This window comes from Ursus arctos, unplaced genomic scaffold (genome assembly GCF_023065955.2).
Source record: "Ursus arctos isolate Adak ecotype North America unplaced genomic scaffold, UrsArc2.0 scaffold_16, whole genome shotgun sequence".
Lineage (NCBI taxonomy): Eukaryota > Metazoa > Chordata > Mammalia > Carnivora > Ursidae > Ursus > Ursus arctos.
This window is the reverse complement of record NW_026622830.1, coordinates 4,270,947-4,293,823: the sequence shown is the minus strand read 5'-3', so window position 1 is coordinate 4,293,823 and position 22,877 is coordinate 4,270,947. Positions and strand designations below refer to the sequence as shown.

General features: G+C 55.9%; 2 protein-coding genes across 5 annotated transcripts; one reads left to right on the top strand and one right to left on the bottom strand.

Moving 5' to 3' along the window:
* Positions 1 to 1,658: 1,658 nt before the first annotated feature.
* Positions 1,659 to 13,806, top strand: NELFCD (negative elongation factor complex member C/D). Of its 4 annotated transcripts, none has more exons than XM_026503820.4 (15): positions 1,659 to 1,801; positions 5,745 to 5,860; positions 6,092 to 6,201; positions 7,012 to 7,121; positions 8,167 to 8,274; positions 9,031 to 9,183; positions 9,406 to 9,536; positions 10,181 to 10,346; positions 10,596 to 10,730; positions 11,153 to 11,292; positions 12,058 to 12,172; positions 12,540 to 12,635; positions 12,714 to 12,854; positions 13,212 to 13,341; positions 13,439 to 13,806. In XM_026503820.4, the coding sequence occupies exons 1-15, from the start codon at positions 1,676 to 1,678 to the stop codon at positions 13,471 to 13,473; spliced, it is 1,812 nt and encodes a 603-aa protein (XP_026359605.2). In that variant the 5' UTR covers positions 1,659 to 1,675; the 3' UTR covers positions 13,474 to 13,806. The 4 variants fall into 4 exon arrangements, with proteins under 4 accessions (XP_026359605.2, XP_048078239.2, XP_026359606.1 ...); XM_026503821.4 differs by having other exon boundaries at positions 1,685 to 1,801; positions 5,748 to 5,860; XM_048222282.2 differs by lacking the exon at positions 13,439 to 13,806 and having other exon boundaries at positions 1,681 to 1,801; positions 12,714 to 12,765; positions 13,212 to 13,335.
* A 62-nt stretch (positions 13,807 to 13,868) lies between these two features.
* CTSZ (cathepsin Z) lies at positions 13,869 to 22,590 on the bottom strand. Its single transcript, XM_026503824.4, has 6 exons — positions 22,430 to 22,590; positions 21,899 to 22,062; positions 17,445 to 17,624; positions 15,587 to 15,737; positions 15,332 to 15,494; positions 13,869 to 14,493 (listed from the first exon to the last, which is right to left on the bottom strand). Exons 1-6 carry the CDS (start codon positions 22,558 to 22,560, stop codon positions 14,383 to 14,385), a joined length of 900 nt encoding a protein of 299 aa, XP_026359609.1. The 5' UTR covers positions 22,561 to 22,590; the 3' UTR covers positions 13,869 to 14,382.
* Positions 22,591 to 22,877: the final 287 nt, after the last annotated feature.

Here is a 22,877-nt window from a genome sequence, read left to right as displayed (position 1 = left end):
AAGAGGAGAGGTAGTAGGAGTTTAATAGCCATCCATTCTTTGCAACATTTTCAGAAAGCAAATGAAAATGAACCCTGAAACAAGCCAGCAGCAGGGGCACTCATTAACTTAATATACTTTAATCTTGTGAATAGAAGCTAGAGCTTGATTCATGGAATCCAGAGCTGCAGACTTCCACCTCCAACCACCTGCAAGACATTTCCACTTGGGGGTTCTGACGGCACCTCCAATTCGGCACGTCACAATCTGAACTCAAGTGAAATGCATCAGGGGCCTCTTCCTGGGCTCCCTGTGTCCACGGCATACCACCCCATACCCACAGGCTAAAGGTCTCTGCAACATCTTCCTGGGCCCATTCTTCGGCCCCCCCAAAAGTGTCAAGTTGCCACATCCTCGCCCACTTCATCCAGGCTTCTCCCTGGCTGGTCGGGTACCAGTGCCAGTGGCCTTTGCTTTCCCAGAACACATGGCAAGCCTTGGCTCCTACAGTGCTCTTTCCTTGGTCCAAGCTTGCTTGACTCCTTTTGTCACATGACTCTCAGCTCAAATATAAGTTTCACAAAGAAGCCTTGTCTGATGGTCCAAAGCTGGCCTCTCTCCTAGTATCACAGAACACTAGCACTTGTCACCTTCTGTCATTATTTTTGTTCCCTGTTTAGCTCCCTCACTAGAATGTAGGCTCCTCCAGGACAAAGATCATGTCCAATTTGTTCACCAATGAGCTGCAGCAGTAGCACAGGGCCAGATGATGGGGGCACTCAATAACCAGGAGTCGAATGAATGAGAGAAGGAATGAATGAAATCATAGGTTGTGGAAACAGTCACCACTACCAGTGTTCTAGAGCTGTCGCCTCTAGTGCTCTTCCATACGGATGCATGGGCTTTATCTCTCAAAGCATCCAGATCTGATGGTGTTAACGCCGCGGCTCAAATCTTCCCATGATGATCCACAGTCTACCACTTTTGTATGTCCTACTATGTGCAGGGAACCATGCTGTGGGGTTACAGAAGCATCATCTCCGTTATCCTTAACAACTGCTCCCATGAAGTAGGCCCTCACTTCCAGGGCTGCATTATGACATTTGAGAGCACTTTTGCCTTCGTGGGCCCTTCTTCCATAAAGAAATATCTAAAATTATATAGTACACTGTGTCTGTTCTTTATACCAATTATACAAATACAATCCAAGCTGGATTCATCATTATAATACTTACTGATATTCTAATTTTAAAAGAAATGAAAACACTTTCTTGGGCCCTAGACACTGTGCCCCATAAGTCAGCCCTGCTCTTGTGCCCAGTTGTGAGATGAGAAAACTGATGCTCTCAGGACCGAAAGTCATGGGGAAGAAGGAGTGGAGCGGGGACCCGAACCCAGGTCAAGAGTGAGCCTGGTTTTAAACTTCTATCCCGAGCTAAAACTCCTGGGACCCACCCAGGAGGTGTTCCCGGATCTTTTCGGGGGCGGTCGGTCCTCCCCGTGAGCCTGGCGCCGCGAGCGTGAGACCGCCCTCTGAGCCCCGCCCCCTAATCCACGCCCCGCTTCCGCGGCTCCCGCCCGGCCCTGGGCGCCTCCAGCCACGACTAAGGAGCCGCTCTCTGTGCCCCGCCCCCAGGCGCGCGGCCGCGGGGGGCGGGGCCGCGGGACCGCGCGTGCGCTCGCCCGCCCCCGCGTCATGCGCATGCGCCTTGCTTGCGCGCGCTCACGGGAGAGGATGGCGGGGGCCGCGCCGGGCGCCATCATGGACGAGGACTACTTCGGGAGCGCGGCCGAGTGGGGCGACGAGGCGGACGGTGGCCAGGTGAGGGGGGGCGCCGGGCGCCCCCGACGAGGACTGTTGGTCTCCGTCGCCGGCGGGCCGGCCCCGCCCCCGCCGCGCCCGGCCCCGCGGTCGCCGTGTCGTTCAAGCACAGCGTGCCCCGCCCCCTCCCCGCCCCGGAGCGCGGCCCCCGCGCCCCCGGAGCGCCCGCCGCCCGCCTTAGCCCCCGGGCCAGCGGGGCCCGCCCAGAGCGCTGCGGCCTCTCTGGGCCTCGGTTCCCTCCGCTGCAAACGAGTTGGGGCGGGTGCCGGGGCGGGGGGGCTTCTCCCCGGGGTCTGGGCCGCAGCGGTGCTGGCCACCCGGTCTTCACCCGAGGGACCCGCTGACCATTCCCCTGGGGCCAGCTCAGTGCTAGGCATCATTGCTTCCTGGCCCCCAGCGGCGGGTAGGGCGCAAGCTCGAAGGATTGGGCTCAGAGCCCCAAGTTTGAACAACTTAAATCTTTGAAAAAGTCCAAGTCAGCATCATGAGAGGAAAAGTGGAACTCTGGTCTTTCTAACATGTGTTTTACTGTTTGTAAACCATACTTTTCAGTGCTTTGGGTTGATTCAGTCAATCCTTGGGCTAGGTGACACCCAGAGCATCTTCCGTCGTTGACCTGGGGGTGGGTGGGTATGGAGGCTGAGGAGGGGGCGTCCCCACCTCCCCCCCCCCCCAAGCGGGGTTGGAAAATCAGAACTGGGGCCTCTAGCTCTGCCAACGTGGTCCAAGCTTAGTCTAATCTGAAAACCCACCTGAAGTGTGCGTTCAAAATGCAGCTTCTCAGGTCCCTGCCCTGGAGACCCATACAGCTGGCCTGGAGGGGAGCGTGGGGATTTGCCTGTTCACAAGAACCAACATCAGGTGCGGGAAGTGCCCAACTCACATTTTGAAGGAAGAGAGGATGGAGTGGGGCGTGCGCCATTGAAAGGGCAGCGGCGCGCGGAGGGCCTTGGAGCTGAGGTACAGAGATGCAAAGATAGGTGCTGTGTTCCTGGAGCTGAAAGGAGTCCTGTGTGGTGAGCTGGACGCAGTGGCCTGAGGTTCTGGGAGGGAACACGGTCTGAAGGGCCTTCGATGGCTGCTGACAAGTGTGACTTGTTCAAGAGTTTGGGGCAGGGAGTGATACCGCAGGATCTGTGTGTTTGGAGGCTCAGAGTAGGTAGGTGGAGGCAGAGCTAGCTGAGAGCCTGTGCTGGCTAGGTGCTTCCCCACATTATCTACTTCCGCTTGCGAGCTTTGGAGTTAGATGCTAATCTGCTCATTTTGTAAATGAGGGAAGTGAGGCAGAAAGAGCGAGTGACCTGCTCAAGGTTGCAAAACTAGTAAATGAAAGAATGGGGATCCAACCCAGGTCCTTTTGGCTCCACTGCCACTTTATCAAACTGCTGGACCACCAACGTGATATAAATGAGCTTCGTGGTGGCTTCGTGCTTCTAGCATCCTGTTCAAAATGTCATACTCCTTGTCACGTTGAGCCTTCGAGTCACAGAGTGTTACAACTGAGGCATATCGAAGGGCCATCTAGACCAGTGCCCTCATTTTATAACCTGATAGTCCAGTGTAATGCCCCGCCTTATGCAGGTAGGAATGGCAGGAGGCTGGGGAGTCTCATGCATGGAGAACTTTAATCACGATTGAAATTCAGCCGACTGACCCTAATAGGCTCTCAGTGATGAGAGGGGTGGACCTCATGTTCACTTCATGTTCATTCTCACTGCTTAGAGGAGGAAGTCAAGAAAGGTGACTAAAGGGGTGACATGAGCTGGATTTTGAATGAGTGGTAGGTCAGTGTTTGTGCCACAAATTCTGTTCACTTGATGCCAGATTATTGGACTTGAGAGGCAGGAAGATGTGTAAAGAAGCTACAGTGTTATTAAATCCAGATGACAGAAGCTAAGAGCTACTGAAATGCAAATAGTTTAGTCTGGCTTCAGCTTGCCAATGGGGACTGGCAAGAGATGAGACTGGCTAGGTGAACAAGTGAAAGGTTAAAGTCGCGCTAGAGGTTGGATATCTTTTCCGAGGGAGACTGGGAACTTTAAGCAAGAGAGATGTCAGATTTGTGGTTTATGAAGACCATTGTGGCGTCCATGTGGAAGACGATTGAAAGGGAGAAATGAGACTGAGCCATTAGGGGCATATTGCTACTGCAGGCAATGCACAGAATAAGGAATGGGAAAGATGGAAAGAAGGGCCAGATGGGGTAAATGTGTGGGAGACAGAATTGGTGGGTCTTTGTGATGGTGTGTGGGGGCGGAGCTGAGGGAGCAGAAACAGGATGACTCCCAGCTTTCTGGATTTGGGGTAACCGGTGGATGATGGAATCCTTTACTAAAATATAGATTGTAGGAAGATCTGTTCAGAGGTCAGTTTTGGACCTCATGAGTTGGAGAACTAGGGGGCATCAGGATGGAAATGAGAATAGACTGCTGACACTCGAGTCTGGAGCTCGAGAGAGAGATCCCGGCTAAATTCTGGATTTATGAACAGGGAGGTGGCATTACCCAAGAGAAGATGTAGAAGGGAATAGGGCCCAGGGCAGAAGCCCAAGAATACAGACACACAAGGATGAGTCGCAGGGTAAAGGCCAGCCCTCCTTCACAGCCTTGCTCAAGGCTCCCCAGACAAGGAAGGTCTGAGAGAAGACTCCCCAGTCTCCAAAGAAGGACTCTTGTTTCCAAAGCGCTGCTTGCAGAATGTTAGTCTATACCAGGGGTGGGCAGACTTTTCTGTAAAGGGCCAGATAGTAAATATTTTAGGCTCTGCAGGTCCCTGTCACAACTACTTAACTCTTCCATTACAGGGGGAAAGCAGCCATAGACAATATGTAAAATTTTAAAAAATTTTTTAGTGGGTGGGCTGGGTTCCAATAAAACTTTATTTACAAAAACAGAAGGACTGGATTTGGCCCTGAGCCATAGTTTGCTGATTCCTGGTCCAGGTCTTACCCCATTACATTAGTCGCCTGGAGGTTGGTCTCTCCTAGTTTGTGAAGTCCTTTGGCGGAAAAAGCGGTACCTTATATTATATGTCCTAGGCTTCCTGATGACGAGTACAGTGCTCAGTACAGAGGAAGCGTTTAACAAGCATCTGCTTATTAGTTGGGATGATAGCGTTCACGCTGGACGGACCTTGATGTCATCACGTCATCATCCTGCTTTGTTCTTAGGTTCAGTGACTTGCCCAAGGTTGCTTCCACCCAGCACAGGGACTAGTCTCCAGCCAGGCCTGCTGATGCGAGGCAAGTCTGTGACCTTCACTTTCTAACAGCGTATTGATGGCTTATGCCTTCAGGAATCGCTTCATCAGTCTTTGTTGGAGGGAAGCATTAAAGGGCACATATGAAATAGTAGTTGTGAAAACAATAACTAGTATCTATTGAGTTCTTACTAAATGTCAGGTACTCTGCTTGGTTCTCCCAGAAATTAGATTATGGAGTCCTTAAAACAGATGGGAGCAGTCACTATTATTATCTTTAAGAGACGAAACGGCCACCCCGCGAGCTTAGGTGACTTGTGTCGCCACTGTGCACACGTGCCCGCTTGCTGTGATTCTTTTTTTTTTTTTAAAGATTTTATTTATTTGACAGAGATAGAGACAGCCAGCGAGAGAGGGAACACAAGCAGGGGGAGTGGGAGAGGAAGAAGCAGGCTCATAGCGGAGGAGCCTGATGTGGGGCTCGATCCCATAACGCCGGGATCACTCCCTGAGCCGAAGGCAGACGCTTAACCGCTGTGCCACCCAGGCGCCCCTTGCTGTGATTCTTGATTCCATTTTCATAGCCGCCCATCACTTGTCCAGCCCGCTTCTTGAGACTGTCAAGAAAGTCAATGAAATCTTGTATGTGGAACACTTTTGAGAGAGACAGGGTGATGCAGATTTAAGGTGAGATTATGGGATACTTGTATTAATGAAAAAATCACATGGCTCTTTTTATCACCAGCAGGAGGATGATTACGGAGAGGGAGAAGATGACGCAGAGGTCCAGCAAGAATGCCTCCACAAATTTTCTACCCGGGATTATATAATGGAGCCCTCCATCTTTAACACTCTGAAGAGGTGTGTGAGAAAAGTCATTTGTGTTGGGAGGAGGCTGGGGGTAACTTAGAGTCAGTTTGTCAGAGATCCAGAGGATGATGTGCAAAAGTGAGAATGATGTGGTTTTGGAATGAGAGGCTTCTAGTCCCTCCCTCCGCTTTAAAACCCTTAATATCCTAGCTATCTTGTCATTGATCCCCAGGCCCGTCTTCATTCATTTGAATGCCGTAGCTTTTCTGTTACTTTTTCTAGGTATTTTCAGGCAGGAGGGTCTCCAGAGAATGTTATCCAGCTCTTATCTGAGAACTACACGGCCGTGGCCCAGACGGTGAACCTGCTGGCTGAGTGGCTCATTCAGACAGGTGTGTCATGGTTGGCCCCCATCCTGTCTAGTCACTTCCCCCACCACTGTTTCTATAGACCTTTGGATCACTATAATGCTGATGGCTTTGTTTGTTTTCCTGGTTTTTAAGACTTCTGTAAGTCGGAACTGAACTTCTTACCCAGCTTCGTCGGCTTGATTCTTATCTTTGATTAAATAATTGAGGTTTACAGATAGCCTGCAAATGTGATTCTCATTGAGCTGTTTGCCCTACCACGTTGTAGAATTATAGTATATGTTCAGTGTGTCATTTTTAAGAGCTCTGTTAGAGCAAGCAGTAAGTGATGGGTAATGTAAGACTGGCTATGATTATGGCTTTTAGCTAATACGATCAAAGTAGCCCCTGTAAGTCCACTGAGCTGGGGGCGATGACATCATGGGGTAGGCGCTGCCCGGAAGGCAGGCGGCTCCTTCCTGCCACGGCGCTCTGAGAGAGTGCGCCTCTCGTGGCTGGCATCCGCTCTCTTCCGCGGTGGCAGGTATGTCTTTCCGTCCTCCTGCCTGTGTTAGCCATTTGTCCTTGTCCTTACCGAGGCCTCCAAGACACCGCCTCCCTTTCCATGTAGGTAGACATCCTTGATGTTCCGCCCTGTGCTCTTGTTTGAGTCTTATCATTGATTACGGTTAACAAATAGTAATTTTTATGAGAGGTCCCGAATTCCAAGTGGTCGGAAGCAATCCTGTGGTCTTTGATTCGCATGTAGACTTTTGCCCTGGCTGCTTTTTCTAAAGTAGTACAACAGATTGAGGGATCGCCGTTTTCCATCTGGTCGTTTCTATTTTCTTGCAGGTGTTGAACCCGTGCAGGTTCAGGAAACTGTGGAAAATCACTTGAAGAGTTTATTGATCAAACATTTTGACCCCCGCAAAGCAGATTCTATTTTTACTGAAGAAGGAGAGGTGAGGAGTCTGTCTTCTTTTTCTCATACGGGTTTTTTGGGTCTTTTGCTTATCCCACACATAGTGGAGCGTGCTGCGTTGTGTGAGTAACATAAGGAGTCGGGCCCTAACGTCAGGGTGTGAGGCGAGTCGCGCTGAGTCGGAGCTGCCCTCTGAGTGCCCCGCGCAGCGTGGTGAGCTCCGGCGGGCCGAGGGGCGCACAGGTCATGAGCTGGGAAGGAAGAGCGGACTCGCAGCTCCCGTGTCCTGCTGACTCTTGAGCACAGGCGCTGAGCGGAGTGCTGTCACCTTCCTGGCGCCCCAGAGGCAGATGCCGGGACGGGGTTGTGTGTGTGAGAGAAGATGAGTGGGGCTGTGGGTGTGGCCCCCCGAAGGCAGGAGGGAGGGAAGGAAGGTGGGGGACGAAGAGCCCTAGGCGACAGCGCAGCTTTCAGAAAGTTTCTGCGGTGTCCATGGGGCGTCTTCAAGCCACCGTCGCCTGTCACTGAGCCCCAGGTCTCCTGGGAACAGGCCTGCCTGAGGAGCCGTGCCACACAGTTGGTGGCTGGCAGTGTCCTGTGAGCAGCCTGGCCTTGGCGCAAATGGGAGGTGGACTCAGAGTCAGCCCCAGGGTCTGTCAGTCACCCAGGAGGGGAGCTGTGGCCACCACACGGGGTGATGGACAGAACCACCTCTCTACTCAATGGCCTTTTCTCGTACCGAGGGCACGCAGCTGATGGACGTGTGTGACGTGTGCGTCTGCTGCAGCGCCGTTCTCCCTGTGCTTCCCTGGCCCGCGTGTCTCCCAGACGCGCCTTCCGTATGCTCTCGTGTGCAGTTGAGGCTTCCAGAAGCTGTGAGTGGGCCTTCAGGGCTCTAGCGCTGCCACGCAGCGTCCCGCGTGGCAGCGCCAGCTCTGGGTCTGCCTCCGCTGCTGGGCCTGCGGGCCTGGAGCTGGATGCTCTCGGGGGCGCTCCCAGCTGGAATAGCCAGCGACTGTTTATACAATATCGGCTTCACTTAAGCTCAGGCTAGGCCTTTTATCTTGCCGTCTGTTCGTTGGCAGACCCCAGCTTGGCTTGAACAAATGATTGCACATACCACGTGGAGAGATCTTTTTTACAAACTGGCCGAAGCCCATCCAGACTGTTTGATGCTTAACTTCACTGTTAAGGTAGGAAGAGCACTAGAGTCACAGCAAAGATCAAAGCGTTGATGAGCAAGGGCTGTTTTGGTTTGGTTGGGAGGTGGTCCGTTTCTCCTGCAAGATCGTATTTGCTTTTGGGTAAAGGTCTCCATCACTTCACTTCCGTAAGTCTGAACAGTGAGAAAGAAAAGCACGGAACATGTATCTGGGGGGGGGGGGTTGGTTTTTTTGTTTTGTTTTGTTTTTTAAAGATTTTGTTTTTAAGTAATGTCCACACCCAGTGTGGGGCTCGAACTTATAACCCTGAGATCAAGAGTCACATGCTCCACTGTCGCAGCCGGCCAGGCGCCCCCGTATCTGTGTGTTTGGATCGACGTGAACTGTGTTTTAGAATTTGGCCAGAGCATATTTGTAGAGTCTGTTGTGTGCTGAGAGGAGTCTCTAAGTCTGCCTGGTTTGGGGCGCCTGGCTGGCTCGTTTAGAGCATGTGACTCTTGATCTCGGGGTCGTGAGTTTCAGCCCCACGTTGGGCTCAGAGATTACTTCAAAAAAAAAGAATGCCTGGTTTGTCTCCTTCATGTGGCACATGAAGAAACCAAGATGGGATGGTTGGCCTGGGCCACAGGCCTCGTGAGTGGCAAGGCCGGGAGCAGAGTAAAGGTCTGAGACCTGAGAGCAGCGTCTGCTCGGCCCACCTTACCACAAGCACGACGAGCCAGCTTCCTTGCAGCGCGTCGCCGTGGTCTGTCACACTTTGTTTGGTTTCTTCTTTTTGTATTGCAGCTTATTTCTGATGCAGGGTACCAAGGGGAGATAACGAGCGTATCCACAGCCTGCCAGCAGTTGGAAGTGTTTTCTAGAGTACTCCGTACCTCTCTAGCCACAATTTTGGATGGAGGAGAGGAAAACCTTGAAAAAAATCTCCCCGAGTTTGCCGTAAGTTCTCTGTGTTGCGTAGCTCAGATTGGGAGGAGGCTGCTTTGGGTCATGCGCGTTCACACGTGAACGGCTTCTTCCCCGTAGGCAGTGTCCAGGTCAGAAGGCCCGTTCCAGCGTAAATAACTTGCGTGCAGACAGGGTGGGGGTCTGGCTCTTTTGTCAACATTTGTCATTGCTGCAGTCGTGAAACCCCAAACTCTCTCCCCTGCCATTTTCCAGAAAATGGTGTGCCACGGGGAGCACACGTACCTGTTCGCCCAGGCCATGATGTCGGTGCTGGCCCAGGAGGAGCAGGGCGGCTCCGCCGTGCGCAGGATCGCTCAGGAAGTGCAGCGCTTCGCCCAGGAGAAGTGAGCGGCCGTGTTTTCGCCTCCCTGGTCCTAACTAGGTGCTCCCCCTGCCCTTTCTCCATAGCCGGAGACTCTGGGTCCTCCTGTTTCGACAGATGGATAAACTTCCTTTTACCTAGTACAGCTGGAAAAGTCGGGGTCCTTTTACATACATGTGGAGAGCTTGCTTTCTGAAGTTTGGCTTTGATGAGTATTTTGTAAAGTAATTGATTATTGTTCAATTCCCTGGATTTGTGAACCTGTATTCTCCTATATTAGGATTCATCAATAGCGAATAATAGCAGTCCTGAAGTAGTCGGTCAGCAGTCTACTTGTTATGTTGTAGTCCGTGTCTTACAGAACAAAGCGAGCCCTTGGGGGCTTTATTCTCCACTAATGGAGTCTTCATAACACATTAACAGTGCGTGGCTCCTTTTGGAAAGTCTGCAAGCTCCGTCCAGTCATTCTTTCCCAGTTAGCTCTAAATGCTGTTTTTGTGGGTCAGTCAGGTTCCCAGTGAATGACAGAAATATGAAAAACAAAGGGACCCAAACAGTCCCAAGTGTTAGGTGTGAAAAAAGGAAGGAAAGAGGCAGAGGAGGAAGGAGAGGGCAGAGCAGGGCGCCGCCTTCTTAACAATGGGCTATATGCTTTTTTCCATCAAGAGGTCATGATGCCAGTCAGATCACACTAGCACTGGGCACAGCTGCCTCCTACCCCAGGGCCTGTCAGGCCCTTGGGGCTATGTTGTCCAAAGGAGCCCTGAATCCGGCTGACATTACAGTCCTGTTCAAGATGTTTACAAGCATGGACCCGCCTCCCGTTGAACTCGTAAGTTGCTTTCATTTTAATAGTAAGGTGGGACACCTGAGTATAAACCCATGTTGAAATGTTTCTGTCCTCTTCCTCATCCTTCCCCATTACATCCTCAGCCCTCGCACACACTGGGACACCTGCCGGGTTGAGCACGCGAGGCTGGATGTGAGCGGGCATGCCCTCACTCCTGCTGTAAGTGTATGTGGACTTACCTGATAACCTGTTTCGTGCATTCCTTTCCAATGATGCCGTGTGTCCCCTCAGATCCGGGTGCCGGCCTTCCTGGACCTGTTCATGCAGTCGCTCTTTAAGCCAGGGGCCAGAATCAACCAGGACCACAAGCACAAATACATCCATATCTTGGCCTACGCAGCAAGCGTGGTTGAGACCTGGAAAAAGGTACTGTCAGTTCTGAGAATTCCTGGGCTTTTGGAGAGACAAGGAACCTCCTCTCTTTGGTATTATTTGGGAGTTTTGGCTGTAAGAAGTCATGAACCCAACTCGTGTCAGAAATATCTTTTCTAGTGTTCATGCATGAAATAGTCAAAGTGCTGAGTCTCCAGGAGGTACGTGTGGGCGTCTATAGTACTTTTTCAAACTGAATGAAGGTGCAGCTAAGGAAACCGGCCGGGTCTCCCTCGGCCCAGGCCCAGCCTCCCTGGCGTTTCTGTAAGCAGGTGACCGTGGAGTGCGGCAGCTGAGTTGGCTCTTGACTCTAGGGATGGGGAGGGGTCCGCAGGGGGAGGTGGCCGGTAGCAGATCACCCCACCTGCAGGGCCACGCACGCCATCGGGATTCACGGACTCGCATTGTGTTCTCAGAACAAGCGCGTGGGCATCAACAAGGACGAGCTGAAGTCAACGTCGAAAGCCGTGGAGACCGTTCACAATTTGTGCTGTAACGAGAACAAAGGGGCCTCCGAACTGGTGGCAGAGCTGAGCACGCTTTATCAGTGTATCAGGTGAGCAAAATAAAACCTCGTTCTAAACGGGATCCTTCTGGAGGGGGTGGTCTGGGTTTTCATTTTATTAAAAGCTCAAAAAAATACATAACGAAACCTTCAGAGATACTTAATTGATTTTATGTTTTCTTTGTAAACTGTATGTAGAGAACTTTGAACTGTTCTAGCAGCATGAGTAATTCTCAGGTGCTTACCTGCCAGAAGTCTGTTCATAAATTAGCCTCAGAAAAAGGGAGACCCACCAGAATTACAAAAGCTGCTTGGAAGAAAAGGGTCTGTTTACAGTCCATGTTAGGCTGACAAGGTATTGCTTAGATGGAAAGGACTTGTGACCATAGCAATGGTAGGAACACACAGGTTGATTAGAAAAGCTTACGAATAGGGCGCTCCCTTGGGCATTCGAGTCTTTCCCCTGGTAATTTGTGTTCTGGACAAGGAAAGCGTTTGCTAAATAGAACCTCAACCCAGTCCAAGCTCCCTGAGTGTTCTGCAGTAATGATCTTGTCCTTCTAAACCAATCAAGTGGTTCAAAGTAAGCCCATACGGGAGTTCGGGCTCTCGTACCGCGTGTTGAGAGGATGCTGACCTCCCAGACCGCCTCGCGGACGAGCATCTCCCTGGCACAGCATGCTGGGAGTGACTCGCTGGGATAGGCGGAGTGGCGGTGGTTTTTTAAACCTTCCCAACCATTTAGTTTTGGTGGTGGTTTTGTTGTTGTTTTAAACTTCACATAAAGGAAGCATCGGGCCTCATTTGTCCCTGCAGGTTTCCAGTGGTAGCAATGGGTGTGCTGAAGTGGGTGGACTGGACGGTGTCTGAGCCCAGGTACTTCCAGCTGCAGACGGACCACACCCCGGTGCACCTGGCCTTGCTGGATGAGGTAGGGGGCCGCAGGGCCAGGGATGGCACTCTGTACCGTACCCTTCTGGGGCCGTGCTGCCGGGACATCTGGTCACTGAATGCCAGGAGCTGCTCCGTACGGGGCTGGCTACTTTCTATTCTCAAAGAGGGTTTTCCTTTTAAGGAACTAGTTTCATTGGCTCCAAAGATTTCCAGTTTTCAGCATGTGTTTTGAAAGGATGAGGAATGGCACAGAAGCTTATGGGCCCGGGCTGGGTTCTGAGGACCGCAGTCGTCGGCGCCCTGCCGTGTGCCGGCTGTGACCTTGCTGGCGGCTCTCTGCACTGCCGGGGAGCCCGGAGCCCTGGCCTCAGGGCTCAGCACGGCTCCCTTTGGCGTGTTCATAGATCAGCACCTGCCACCAGCTCCTGCACCCCCAGGTCCTGCAGCTGCTCGTTAAGCTGTTTGAGACGGAGCACTCGCAGCTGGATGTCATGGAGCAGGTGAGCAGGGGCCCCGGGCGTCGTGGCGGCGCAAGGAGAGGAGCCGTTCTGACACTTCTGTCTGCCCCGCTCTCGCAGCTCGAGCTGAAGAAGACCCTGTTGGACAGGATGGTTCACCTGCTGAGTCGAGGTTATGTACTTCCTGTTGTCAGTTACATCCGAAAGTGTCTGGAGAAGCTGGACACTGACATTTCACTCATTCGCTATTTTGTAACTGAGGTCAGCAATACACCATTTGTTTCATGTTTCATACTGTTAACACTAGCAGTGCCTTTCGGCTTAAATTTAGTTCAGTTTGTACCTAACTCTGAGAACTGTGCTTTCCGATAATCGTGGTGACGGCAATGATTAGATACCAATTGACCAAGCCCCTCCCACCTGCAGGAGCCGTATTCTCTGTTTTACCTACGTAACCACCCGGGTGTCTTAGTGCTGGAAACTGTTGTCACCCCTGGGAAGCGGAAAGGGTGGGGAGGGGAGGGTGGCTTTCTCCAAACTGATTGCCACTTTGTCAGGTGTTGGTGGGATGCCACTCGGAGGCTGTGCGGGGAGTGACCCGGTGTTCTCCGCTCCTAGGTACTGGATGTCATCGCTCCTCCGTACACCTCTGACTTTGTGCAGCTGTTCCTCCCCATCTTGGAAAATGACAGCATCGCCGGCACCATTAAAACAGAAGGTGAACATGACCCCGTGACGGAATTTATAGGTAGGGTTGACATGCATGTCCCTTCGCTACAACTTTAAAGGTCATTGTTCACCTCCTGTTTCTAACCCAGTGCCTCTTTTCCTTCTGTCTGTGAAAGCTCACTGCAAGTCTAACTTCATCCTGGTGAACTGATTTAAAGCATCCTCCAGAGCTGACCCAGAACGTTCCGGGAGCCCAGCGCTGGGAAAGCCCTTCCAGCTGCTCTTGCTGAGGTCCAGTCAGCATCCTGGGACCGGGCTCTGGTGGGAGGAGGTGGGTGACCGTACAGCCGCTAGTGCAGATGGCCCCTCTCGTCTGAGCCCGGGCTGCCCCCGCACACCGCTGACCGCGTTCCTTTCCCCAGCATAGGAACTGGGGCCCTGAGACCTTCCAAGGTGACTTTTCTCACAAAACCTGCTTAGTTGATCTTTTAGTGTGTCATTGTTTTAATTTTCCAAGAATAAATTAAAAAGCCTTTCTGCTGGATTGGGAGGTGGAGATCCTGCTGTTCTCACTCTCGTGTGTAAATAAGGCACGCTCAGCCTCTATGCCTGTGGGGAGTCCCGTGTTTTATTCATCACTTGGGCAATCTCACATGGCCCTCGTCTCCCTCCACCCCACCACTGATCCAAGGTGATACAGAACTGGTGATAACGCTGCCCTTTTCACCACATCACAGACCACAGCTGCCACGTGAAAACATCAAACCATGTACTGAAGAGACTAGAGGTCCCTTACGGTCTGCGGATCACACCTTGGCCAGGCAGACCGTCTGCGGCCGTCATGGTGGCAGGGGAGCCGCCGGCACGGGGGTCTCAGCCATCCCACTTCAGACTCTTCCCCCAGGAGTGCGCTTCCGGCCAGTGTCAGAGCAGTCTGCGTGTTGACAGCGCCCCTTCTAGGCGCCCAGTGCTGCGACCAGCCATCAGATACATTGAATGCCAGCCCCTCGTCCCTTCAGACCGTGGTGGTACCAACCCAGTGCCCACAGTGATAGGACCCCCTCTGATTGTGGTTCACGATACCATTTCTTGAAACACCGCTTTTCTGGAGGCCTGTGCCTTAAACAATGGGGTCTCCAAACGTACAGGACTCTTCGACAGCAAGGTTGTAACTGGCACCCTTCCCATCTTTATAGGTGCTGGTCACTATCCTCATCCAGCCGTGCTCGCCCTGGGGGAAGAGGGGTCACGCATTAGCTCCCCACCCCCGTCTTCCATGGCTTCTGCTCTCCATGCACACACTGACCCTCCCCCCGCCCCCCCAGCCTCAGGCGTGATGCCTGCTCGGCTGCTCCCGCCCTTGCGCGGGACCCCGACTCAAATACCTTCTGTGAAATATTTTTACTTGGTTAATGTTTAACAAGCACGGTGCACGGCCCTGTAAGCCGAAAGCAAATGAAAGTAACTAGGATGTTGACTCTTCGGGCCAGATGACTTAACTACCTATTAATATCCCTGGTTTCTAGTCCTTTCATCAAAAATACTGACATTTCATCACTTCAACATTAATCACTCTCCCCCACTTCAGAGTAATGAATTTCTGCGTCTTAAGCTCCTAATGGTTAATACTGGGTCTTAGAAATGAAAATTCTGGCAGTTAATTTATCTCCTCTGGATTTCTGACCCAACTCAGAAGTATTTTTGAAAATATTCCACACTATTACTTAAGAGAGCTGAGACTGTGGCAGCAGAAAGGACAAGATGGTTGTAAAGGAACCGTCGAGCTGAACTGAAAGTTCCAGAACAGTGCTTCACAACCAGGGCGGGGCCCCCAGGAGACACGTGGCAATATCTCCAGACACTGTTGGCCGCTTGGGGGGATGGGGAGGAGCCACTGGCGTCTGACGGGTAGGGGGCCAGGGATGCCGCTACACGTGCCATGACCTACAGGACAGTGACAGCCCGCCCTCCCCGCCAGGAGGGTCCGACCCCAGACTCGGGGCCGCGGTTCTCGGCCGTGAAGCCGGCAGAAGCAGGGGAGTTGGGGGGGGCATCTGCAAGCATCTTACCCACGGCTCCCCCCACGAATTGCGGACAATCCAGTACTCCGTGCCGTCGCTGACACCCCAACCGACCACGGAAATGACGTGGTTTATGTCGGCCTGGTCATGGTACTCCGCGTAGATGCCTCCCGTGTAGTCCACCATCTTCTCCGTGGCCATGATACCGCAGCTGAGCGCAAGCCACGGGGGAGTTAGCGCCCCGCGGGAAGGACCGAGCCCTGTTCCCGTCCCGAGCCCACAGACCAGCCCGGGGCTCCTCACCTGATGGGGCCGTTGGCGTAGATCTCTGCCATCATCTTCTCCCTGCCGGAGAGGGAGCCGTAGTCGCCAACCTTCCAGAGGGTGTAGTTCTGGATGGCGTGGCACTCCTTGAATTCCGTGCACGTCCCGCACTGGTTGAACTTGTTGCACTCTGGGGGCACAGGCGAAGTCGGCGTGAGGCCGCCGCCCCGTGACCTGCTCACAAGCACACCCTCCCGTGCTCTCCACTTGGCCAGCTTAGCCGAGAGGGCAATCAGCCCGCCACCGGGGCACCGATGACGCTCTTCCTCCAGCGGCGCAAGTAACGAAGCGCCCTTCCCCCACCTCAGCGACAAAGCAAGACACGAGGTCATGCGCGGAGTAGGCCACTCAGAAGTTAGCCTCCTTTCTTTTCTTTAAAGGCCATGAACGGTCTTTTCACAAGACTCCATCGCCAAAAAGAGTAATTAAATTATTAGCTTTAAAGAAGATAATTGTATTGCTGGCTAGTGAACAGGTCAATACATTTGGAAAAAAATAAGCATTTTCTTATTTTTTTGATGTAGGGAGGTATCAAGAATTAGGCTTAAAAAAAAAAGAAGGAGGCTTTTAGTTCTGTAAGACCACACCGTCCCCTGCATCCTTCCCAGGCCCTTGACATCCCCCATCCTGCCTTTTTACCGCTCTCGTGTTACCCACCTGTTATAACTTCCCATCTGTCCATTCCTCCCCTGGGACATCAGGCTCCTTGAGGACTAAGTTGTTGGTTTCATTTGTCCCTGGGACACCAAATGCCCCGTGCCCAATACAACTGGAGAGGGATGGATCTGTGGCCACATTTGCGAATATGGAGACAAGACTATGTATTGCCAACAGTCGGGTCTGCTCAGTTGTACGGGTGGGTTACAGGGGCCCAGCCTAGGCTGGACGAGACCAGTGCAGGGCAAGGCACGGCTCCTGGGGACCACTGGATCCCTAATTCTGCAGAGCCTTCTCCCCTTCATCTGCCCTCTCCTTGGATCTCTGACCCCTGTTGTGTTTACTTCAACAAGACTCACCCAACCAGTATGGGGGAATTCTTTCTGGCTGGGCAATATGGCTCCGGAGGCAAGGCGGGGGCACCCCATGGGTGTGGGATAGTGCCCAGAGTCTGCTCAGGCACTGAGAGGGCACAGGGGGCTGCTGGAGCTCACTCTTTTATAGAGGGAGAGAGTGGGAGCAGAAAAGCTCCCCGAGCTCCCCATTCCTCCAACACTGCTGCCTTGGACGGCCCACCGGGTTCACCCCAGTTCTCTGCTCTGGCCAAGAGGCAACTCGGACAGAGACAGGTGACTTAAAACTGCCAACTATGGGTTTGGGGTTTGGACTTTCTTTCCTTTGGCTTCCAAGAGGAGCAGCCCAGAAGGACTGTGCAACTCCCAAGACCAGGCCAGCTGGCTCTGCTTGTCCACACAGGACCCTCCACTCCAAGTCTACCCACATGTGCACAGCCCCGGCCAGGGCAGCAGGCCGACGTGGGTTCCAGCTGCACCTGCGTGCTTCAGTCTACCTACCTGCTGGCCTGCCCGAACCCACTCCTGGAAAATGTACTCTTGCCTTGACAAGGGCTCACCTTCCAGAGGCCGGGGAAACCACCAAAATGTCAACATGGCAGAACCCCAATGCCACGGCCAGTCCTGGCCACACGGGGCACAAGGCTGGAGACATCCTCCCCAAGTCTTTTTGGATGGACTTCTCAACAAGGACTGCAGGCTCCAGCTGTCTGCTCCCCCAGCCCCACCAGTTTCAAGCTCCCACCTCTATCCGGCCCTCCCCCCACCCCCGTACCCCGGCCACACTTTCCCTGGGAGGAGGGCGGTGGGGGCGGGCAGGGACCTACCCTGGTCCTTAGCCTGGTAGTTGTTGCAGGTCTCGTCAGGGATGCCGTGCTCGTGGGCATACCCCCACACCGGCAGGTCGTTGCCTCCCTCGCAGGAGCCGGCGTTGGCACAGTCGAGGACGTGCTGCACAGACAGCAGGGTGGAGGGCCACGCCCCCTTCCTCTTGATGTTGATCCTGTCTGCAAGGGCAGCACCCACACCTGGTCAGCACCCACACCTGGCCAGCACACGCCCACCCACCCATCTGGGCTCCGACCCAGGCTTAGGAGTCTCTGCTCTCCCGGGGCCTTCCTGGCCCTTCTGGGCCCGGGTATGTCTGCCCATACTGCCTGCCTGGCCGCCACCAGGGCAGCGCTGGGTCTGTCTGGCTGGCTGCGGGGGGCCCCGGAAGCGCCTGCTGGCCGGTCGAGAGCTGCAGCCCAGCCCCAAAGACTGAGCCCGAAACAGGACAGTCCTGCTCCCTGGGGCGCACCCCCCACCAGCAGCGCCCCCCCCCCCCGACCCAGCTCATGCACATCGCTGGTGTCACCACCCAGACCGTGGGGCTCCTGCCGCTCCACTTCTCCTCGGACCAGCCCGTCCCCCTCTCGCCCAGCCTGGCCTTCTGGAACCCACCGGCGATCACCAGTAAGGCCCCTGCCGCCCGCTGCCTCTTCCTACATGTGCCCGGGCCACTCCTTGGCCCAGAGAGCCCTTCGTGCAGACACACCTGCTGGCTGCAGGTCGCTGGCCTCCGCACCGCCCTGCACCTCTCAGCCCCCCAGCTTGTGTGCTGACCCATGGCACCTGCTAACTACTGCACGGAGCTCCCTGGCTCTCTCTCCCGCAGCGCGTGTCCCCAGCGGCAGCGCCTGCGCGACACGGTGTCTGACATGCGGCAGTGGCTCAGTACGACGCATCAGCTGCACGACTACTCGAGTGCACGAAGTTTCTTTCACTAACTGCAGCCTGGCCCCGGCTGCCGCCCCCAGGAGGTCACATCCCCCCGCAGCTTCCCCGAGGGAGGTTCTCCACCCTCACACCCCGCACCGTGCAAGCCTGCAGCTGGGGTGCCGGCCCCTTGGCCCCACTGCCATTTCCAAAACGCTTCGCCTCCGTTGTTCTGTGTCTCCTTACGCGCCGTGGCTATGCAGGGGTGTCCCCATTTCTGGGAGATGCTTGCTGCTGCGCTGACCGGGGGCCCCTGCCGCATGGCCCTCTCACAGGGCCCACAGTGACCCCTCTCACCCCGCCCCGCCCCTCATTCCCAAACTTCACTGGAAAATTCAAAGGCAGGCCCCTCGTCTCTCCGCCACCCAGCATACGGGCTTTCTGTGTCCCCAAACCACCGCCTGTGACAACAGTGGCATGGCCCTGCCCCCTACCCAAGGCCCACGAGGACCCGGGCCTCTCTCCCACATCAGCACCTGCACACATGCGCGGACCTGCCTTTCTTGAAACCTCACAAAGAGCCCCTGTGGCCCCACACACACCCCCATGGATGCGGCAGGTGTCTGCTGTGTAGTGAGTCTCCCGACAGCCCTCTGCGTCCCCATTCCCAGTCCCATTCTCCCTGCGGCCCAGGACAACCTCGCTGGTGTCCCCTCCCCTCCAGTGAAGCTGCTGCTGCTGACCCTGGCTTCTCCCCGCAGAGGTGGGCAGGTGGCCGCTCCATCCCCGGGAAAGCACCTCCTGCTGGGCTCCCGGGGCGAGTCTGCCCTCGGGTGCCCCATGCCTCCGGGGAGCTCACTCCCTACCGCCCAGTGCGGGCCTCCCCGTCCACCCCTGAATCACGCATCCGATCCCTACCTGACCCAACCACCGAGGGTCTAAGACGCTTCTTCCGTGGCCCAAACACAGGGAAGATCCCCTCTCCCGCTGTCCCGGCCTGTCTCACTAATCCGCAGGTGCTTGCTCACCCCCACTGCACGCCAGGCCCTCTTCCCGCTGGGCATCCAGCACCAAACGAGTCAGAGCCTCGACGCACAGGGTCCCAACACAGGATAGAGGCCAGCTGACAGGGGCTCTTGTAGGTCAAGTAAGGATTTTGTGTTTTATCTGCCCAAAATCTCAGAGGGTTTCAAGCAGAACAGAAGTGCAATCTGCCCTGGGGTTCAGCAGGCTCGGTCTGGCCAAGATGGGCCAGTAGGGCAAGGGGGCAAGCAGAGAGGCCAGGCGGTGCGAGGGCAGGTGCACGAGCCAGGGCTTCAGACTGGGGGTGCACAGATGGGGGCTGCAAAAAGCAAAGGGGTCCAGAACATACTTCGAAGGTAAAACCGACAAGATCTGGCCCAGGACGGCATGAGGGGCAACATGAGGCTTCCGTGTGAGTATCGGGAAGGCTAAGGTCCCGACTGGGTGAGCCCAGCGACGGTGGGAAGGCTGAGGTTTGAGATGTCAGGTGTCCGAGCAGAGGGAGAGCGGGCGGCTGGTGTAAAGGTGCAGTGCCCATGGAGGCCAGTCCAGGGGACTCCGATGTACGGAAGCTACGCTGGGAGGATGAGGAGCTGGCAGAGCAGAGGGAAGACGGCCTGGAGGCAGCAGGAGACCGCGGGTGGTGTGAAAGGCAAGGAAAGTGTCCCGAGGACAGATGATGGGGCACAAGCACAGAGGCCAAGGCCTGGCGGGGGACCGCTGCACCTGCCGCGTGGCAGCCCCGCGTGGGCAGCCTTGGTGCCCACAGAGTGGGAGGGGAAGCAAGGCTGGAGTAGGCTTGGGGAGGGAAGAAGGGGCTGCAGACACCTCTCCTGGGAGCCCAGAATCGGGACAGTGGCTGGAGGGGGCACAGGCTCGAAGCCCCCTGCTCACATGTGCACAGTGACGGCCAGGGCCCAGCACAAGGTGGGGAGCCAGGGGCTTGGACGCCAGATGCCCAGGGACAGGAGGAAAGGCGGACCAGGAGAGGCTGTGTTAGGTGGCAGCTGGGCCGGTACCCGTGGAAGTCCCCTCTTAGGGGCTTCTGTTTTCTCAGTGAAAGAGGAAGCAGGGCCCCGCTGCTGGGGGAGAAGGTTAGAGGTTCAAGGAGAAGGAGGAGAGAAGCAGTTGTCTGCCCAGGAGACAGTCCATTCCAGAAATGTGGCAGGGCTGACCATCCAAAAAGGGAACCATGTCAAGGGCCTGCCCCGTGACCTTCTTGGCCCTTCGGTCCAACCCCCACCCTTAGGGATGCCACAAAGGCCCTCTTTCAGTTCCTCCCTGTGAGCGCCATGCCTGCCCCAGCCTTTGCCCTGACCCTCTGCCTCAAGGCCTGCCCACACCCTGTCAGCCTGGCTGGCCCAGGTCTCCCAGGGGCTCTGGTGGTTAAGCCTCGGGCTCCACATCCTCCAGGGACCCTGTCCATCTCCATCTCAGGCAGGGGGCCTCCCCAGCCTCCCTCAAGGGCTCTCGCACCTTAAAATGGGGCCTCAGCCTATCTGCCCCCTTCCTCCTCCTTCCTGAAGGGTCAGAAGTATGTTCCAGCCCCCCCGGGTCTCCTCACCAGTCCCCAAAGAGAGACAGGGCAGGGCCACCAGGGAGACCCCCCAAATGCCCCAGCTGCAGCTGGAGTCCAGACCCCACCCCACACTCCTCAACCTAAAGACAGCCCAGCAGAGGTCCTGGCCCAAAGTCCAGACTGCTGGGTTATCCTCCCAGCTGCCGCTCACACCACAGCCAAGCCTCCTGACCTTCTAGCCAGGGACCTCAGCTCCCTGGTCTGCAAAATGGGAACAGTCACAAGGCAGCTCAGAGGCTTCAAAAGAGCCACCCTGTCCTTAACCCATTTAACATGAGGCCACAGACAACACCAGGCCTGCCCATGAGCTCCCAGTCGGAGAGTCCCTTCTGCCATGGGTTTCCGGTGCCAGTGCAGGCTTCTGGACCCCTGGGCGGCCCCTGGAGATGGCAGAGCCCCTCCCACATGCTAGCAGGCCGGCTTGGGGCTGAACGGAGGCCCAGGGCTGGGTGACGTCTCTCCTCCCTCCTCTCCCAAGGCCTCCCCTCACGGTGGCCAGCCGGCTCAGGGCCAGATGAGAAAACCAGCCAGCCTTGCTCAATATTCCAAGCCCAGGATGGGCCTGCAGCTCAAATATTAACTGCTGCTGAAAAGTGCTTTCACTTCCTTGTCCGCATCACGGGCAGGGGGTTGAGTGAGTCTGCATTTCTGATTTGATCCCAAATGGCCGGGGTCACAAGCTTTGGGAACAGAAAAGGCCCCCCACAACCCACGTTATCACTGAGCTCCAGGCCCCAGGCAGCCCAATCCTGTGCGATGGAAACAATCCGCTTGTATCAATCACTCCGGCCTTCCGGGCTGGTGAGGAGCCGCAGAGGGCACAGGGCAGCTCCCCGAGGCCTGAGCGGCTCAGACACCTCCCACCCCGAGCCGAGTCCAGGCTCAGAATCACAGCCGCCGTGGCCACCTGTGCTGCCCAGGAGGCAGTCGGGCTGGGCCTCGGTGGCCCACCATCAGGAAGGGCTGGGGAAGCCCGCCTACCCGCCATGGCACTGGTGCTGCCGTGGGCCCAGCAGGACCCACAGTACTGGGGGATGTGCTGGTTCCTGGTGGCACTGGCGTAGTTGACCCCGTTCACGTTGCGCCAGTCCCAGCTCTTGGGCAGGTCCGATGGGGACAGGTACTCATGAGGCCGGGGGTAGGTCCTGGGAAGAGATCGACACCAACACCATCAGTGCCCACTCCCTTCCCCAAAATAAGACGGGGGGAGAGTGCCCGTCCCAATCACCAGGGGAGCCCAGCTCCATGGGAGACCCCACCCCCCCCCAGGATGTGAAGGAGACTGGGCACCCCCAACTGCAGGCACCACGCTGCTCCCCCAGCAACACCCGGAAGACTCCAGGCCAGGCTGGTCCAGCCCAGCAAATGTAAAGAGAAGGAGCGCCCCCCAAAACACAGGGGCTGGATCTGACCCTCAAAGGTCAAGGGAGGCAGGGCGCCAGGTTCGGGGAGCCCCGGGGAGGCGGCAGGGCCCCCAGGAGCCCCGGGAGGGGCCGGCCGCGCGTGGCCCACCTGCGCCCCAGCCCCGACAGCTGGTCCCCCCGCAGGGGCAGGCGGCAGCCCCGGCCCAGGCGGAAGGAGGGCCCGGCCCGCGCGCGGGCCAGCAGCACGAGCAGCAGCAGCAGCGGCCCAGACGGCGCCATGGCTCCCCGCCCGCCGGCCTCGCGCTGCGCCCGCCCCGCCCCGCCCTGGCCTTAAGGTGGCCGCGCCCGGTGACCCACCCCCGGGGCGGGGCGCGCCGCTGGCCCTGACCCCGGCCCCGCCCTTCGCCCCGCGCCGTGCACCTGCCGGGCCGCCTGCTCCCCGCCGCCCACCCGGAGCCCCCCCACCCCCCGCCTGGCTTCGTCGGGCCCGGTGCCCCAAGGCCCAGGCCTTTCCTGCAGAGGGGCTCACCCTCCGCAGAGCAGGAAGGAGGGACCCGTCTAGAAAACGTCCCTCCAGGACAATTTCACTTGGCTCA

Coding starts and splice junctions, on each gene's coding strand:
- CTSZ (XM_026503824.4), bottom strand. CDS start 22,560: ATGGCGCCGTCTGGGCCGCTGCTGCTGCTGCTCGTGCTGCTGGCCCGC. Junction 15,738..17,444: donor CTACCAGGCTAAGGACCAGG/GTAGGTCCCTGC, acceptor CTGTGCCCCCAG/AGTGCAACAAGTTCAACCAG. Junction 15,495..15,586: donor TACGCCAACGGCCCCATCAG/GTGAGGAGCCCC, acceptor GCTTGCGCTCAG/CTGCGGTATCATGGCCACGG.
- NELFCD (XM_026503820.4), top strand. CDS start 1,676: ATGCGCATGCGCCTTGCTTGCGCGCGCTCACGGGAGAGGATGGCGGGG. Junction 7,122..8,166: donor TTTTTACTGAAGAAGGAGAG/GTGAGGAGTCTG, acceptor GTTCGTTGGCAG/ACCCCAGCTTGGCTTGAACA. Junction 12,636..12,713: donor AGCTGGATGTCATGGAGCAG/GTGAGCAGGGGC, acceptor CCGCTCTCGCAG/CTCGAGCTGAAGAAGACCCT.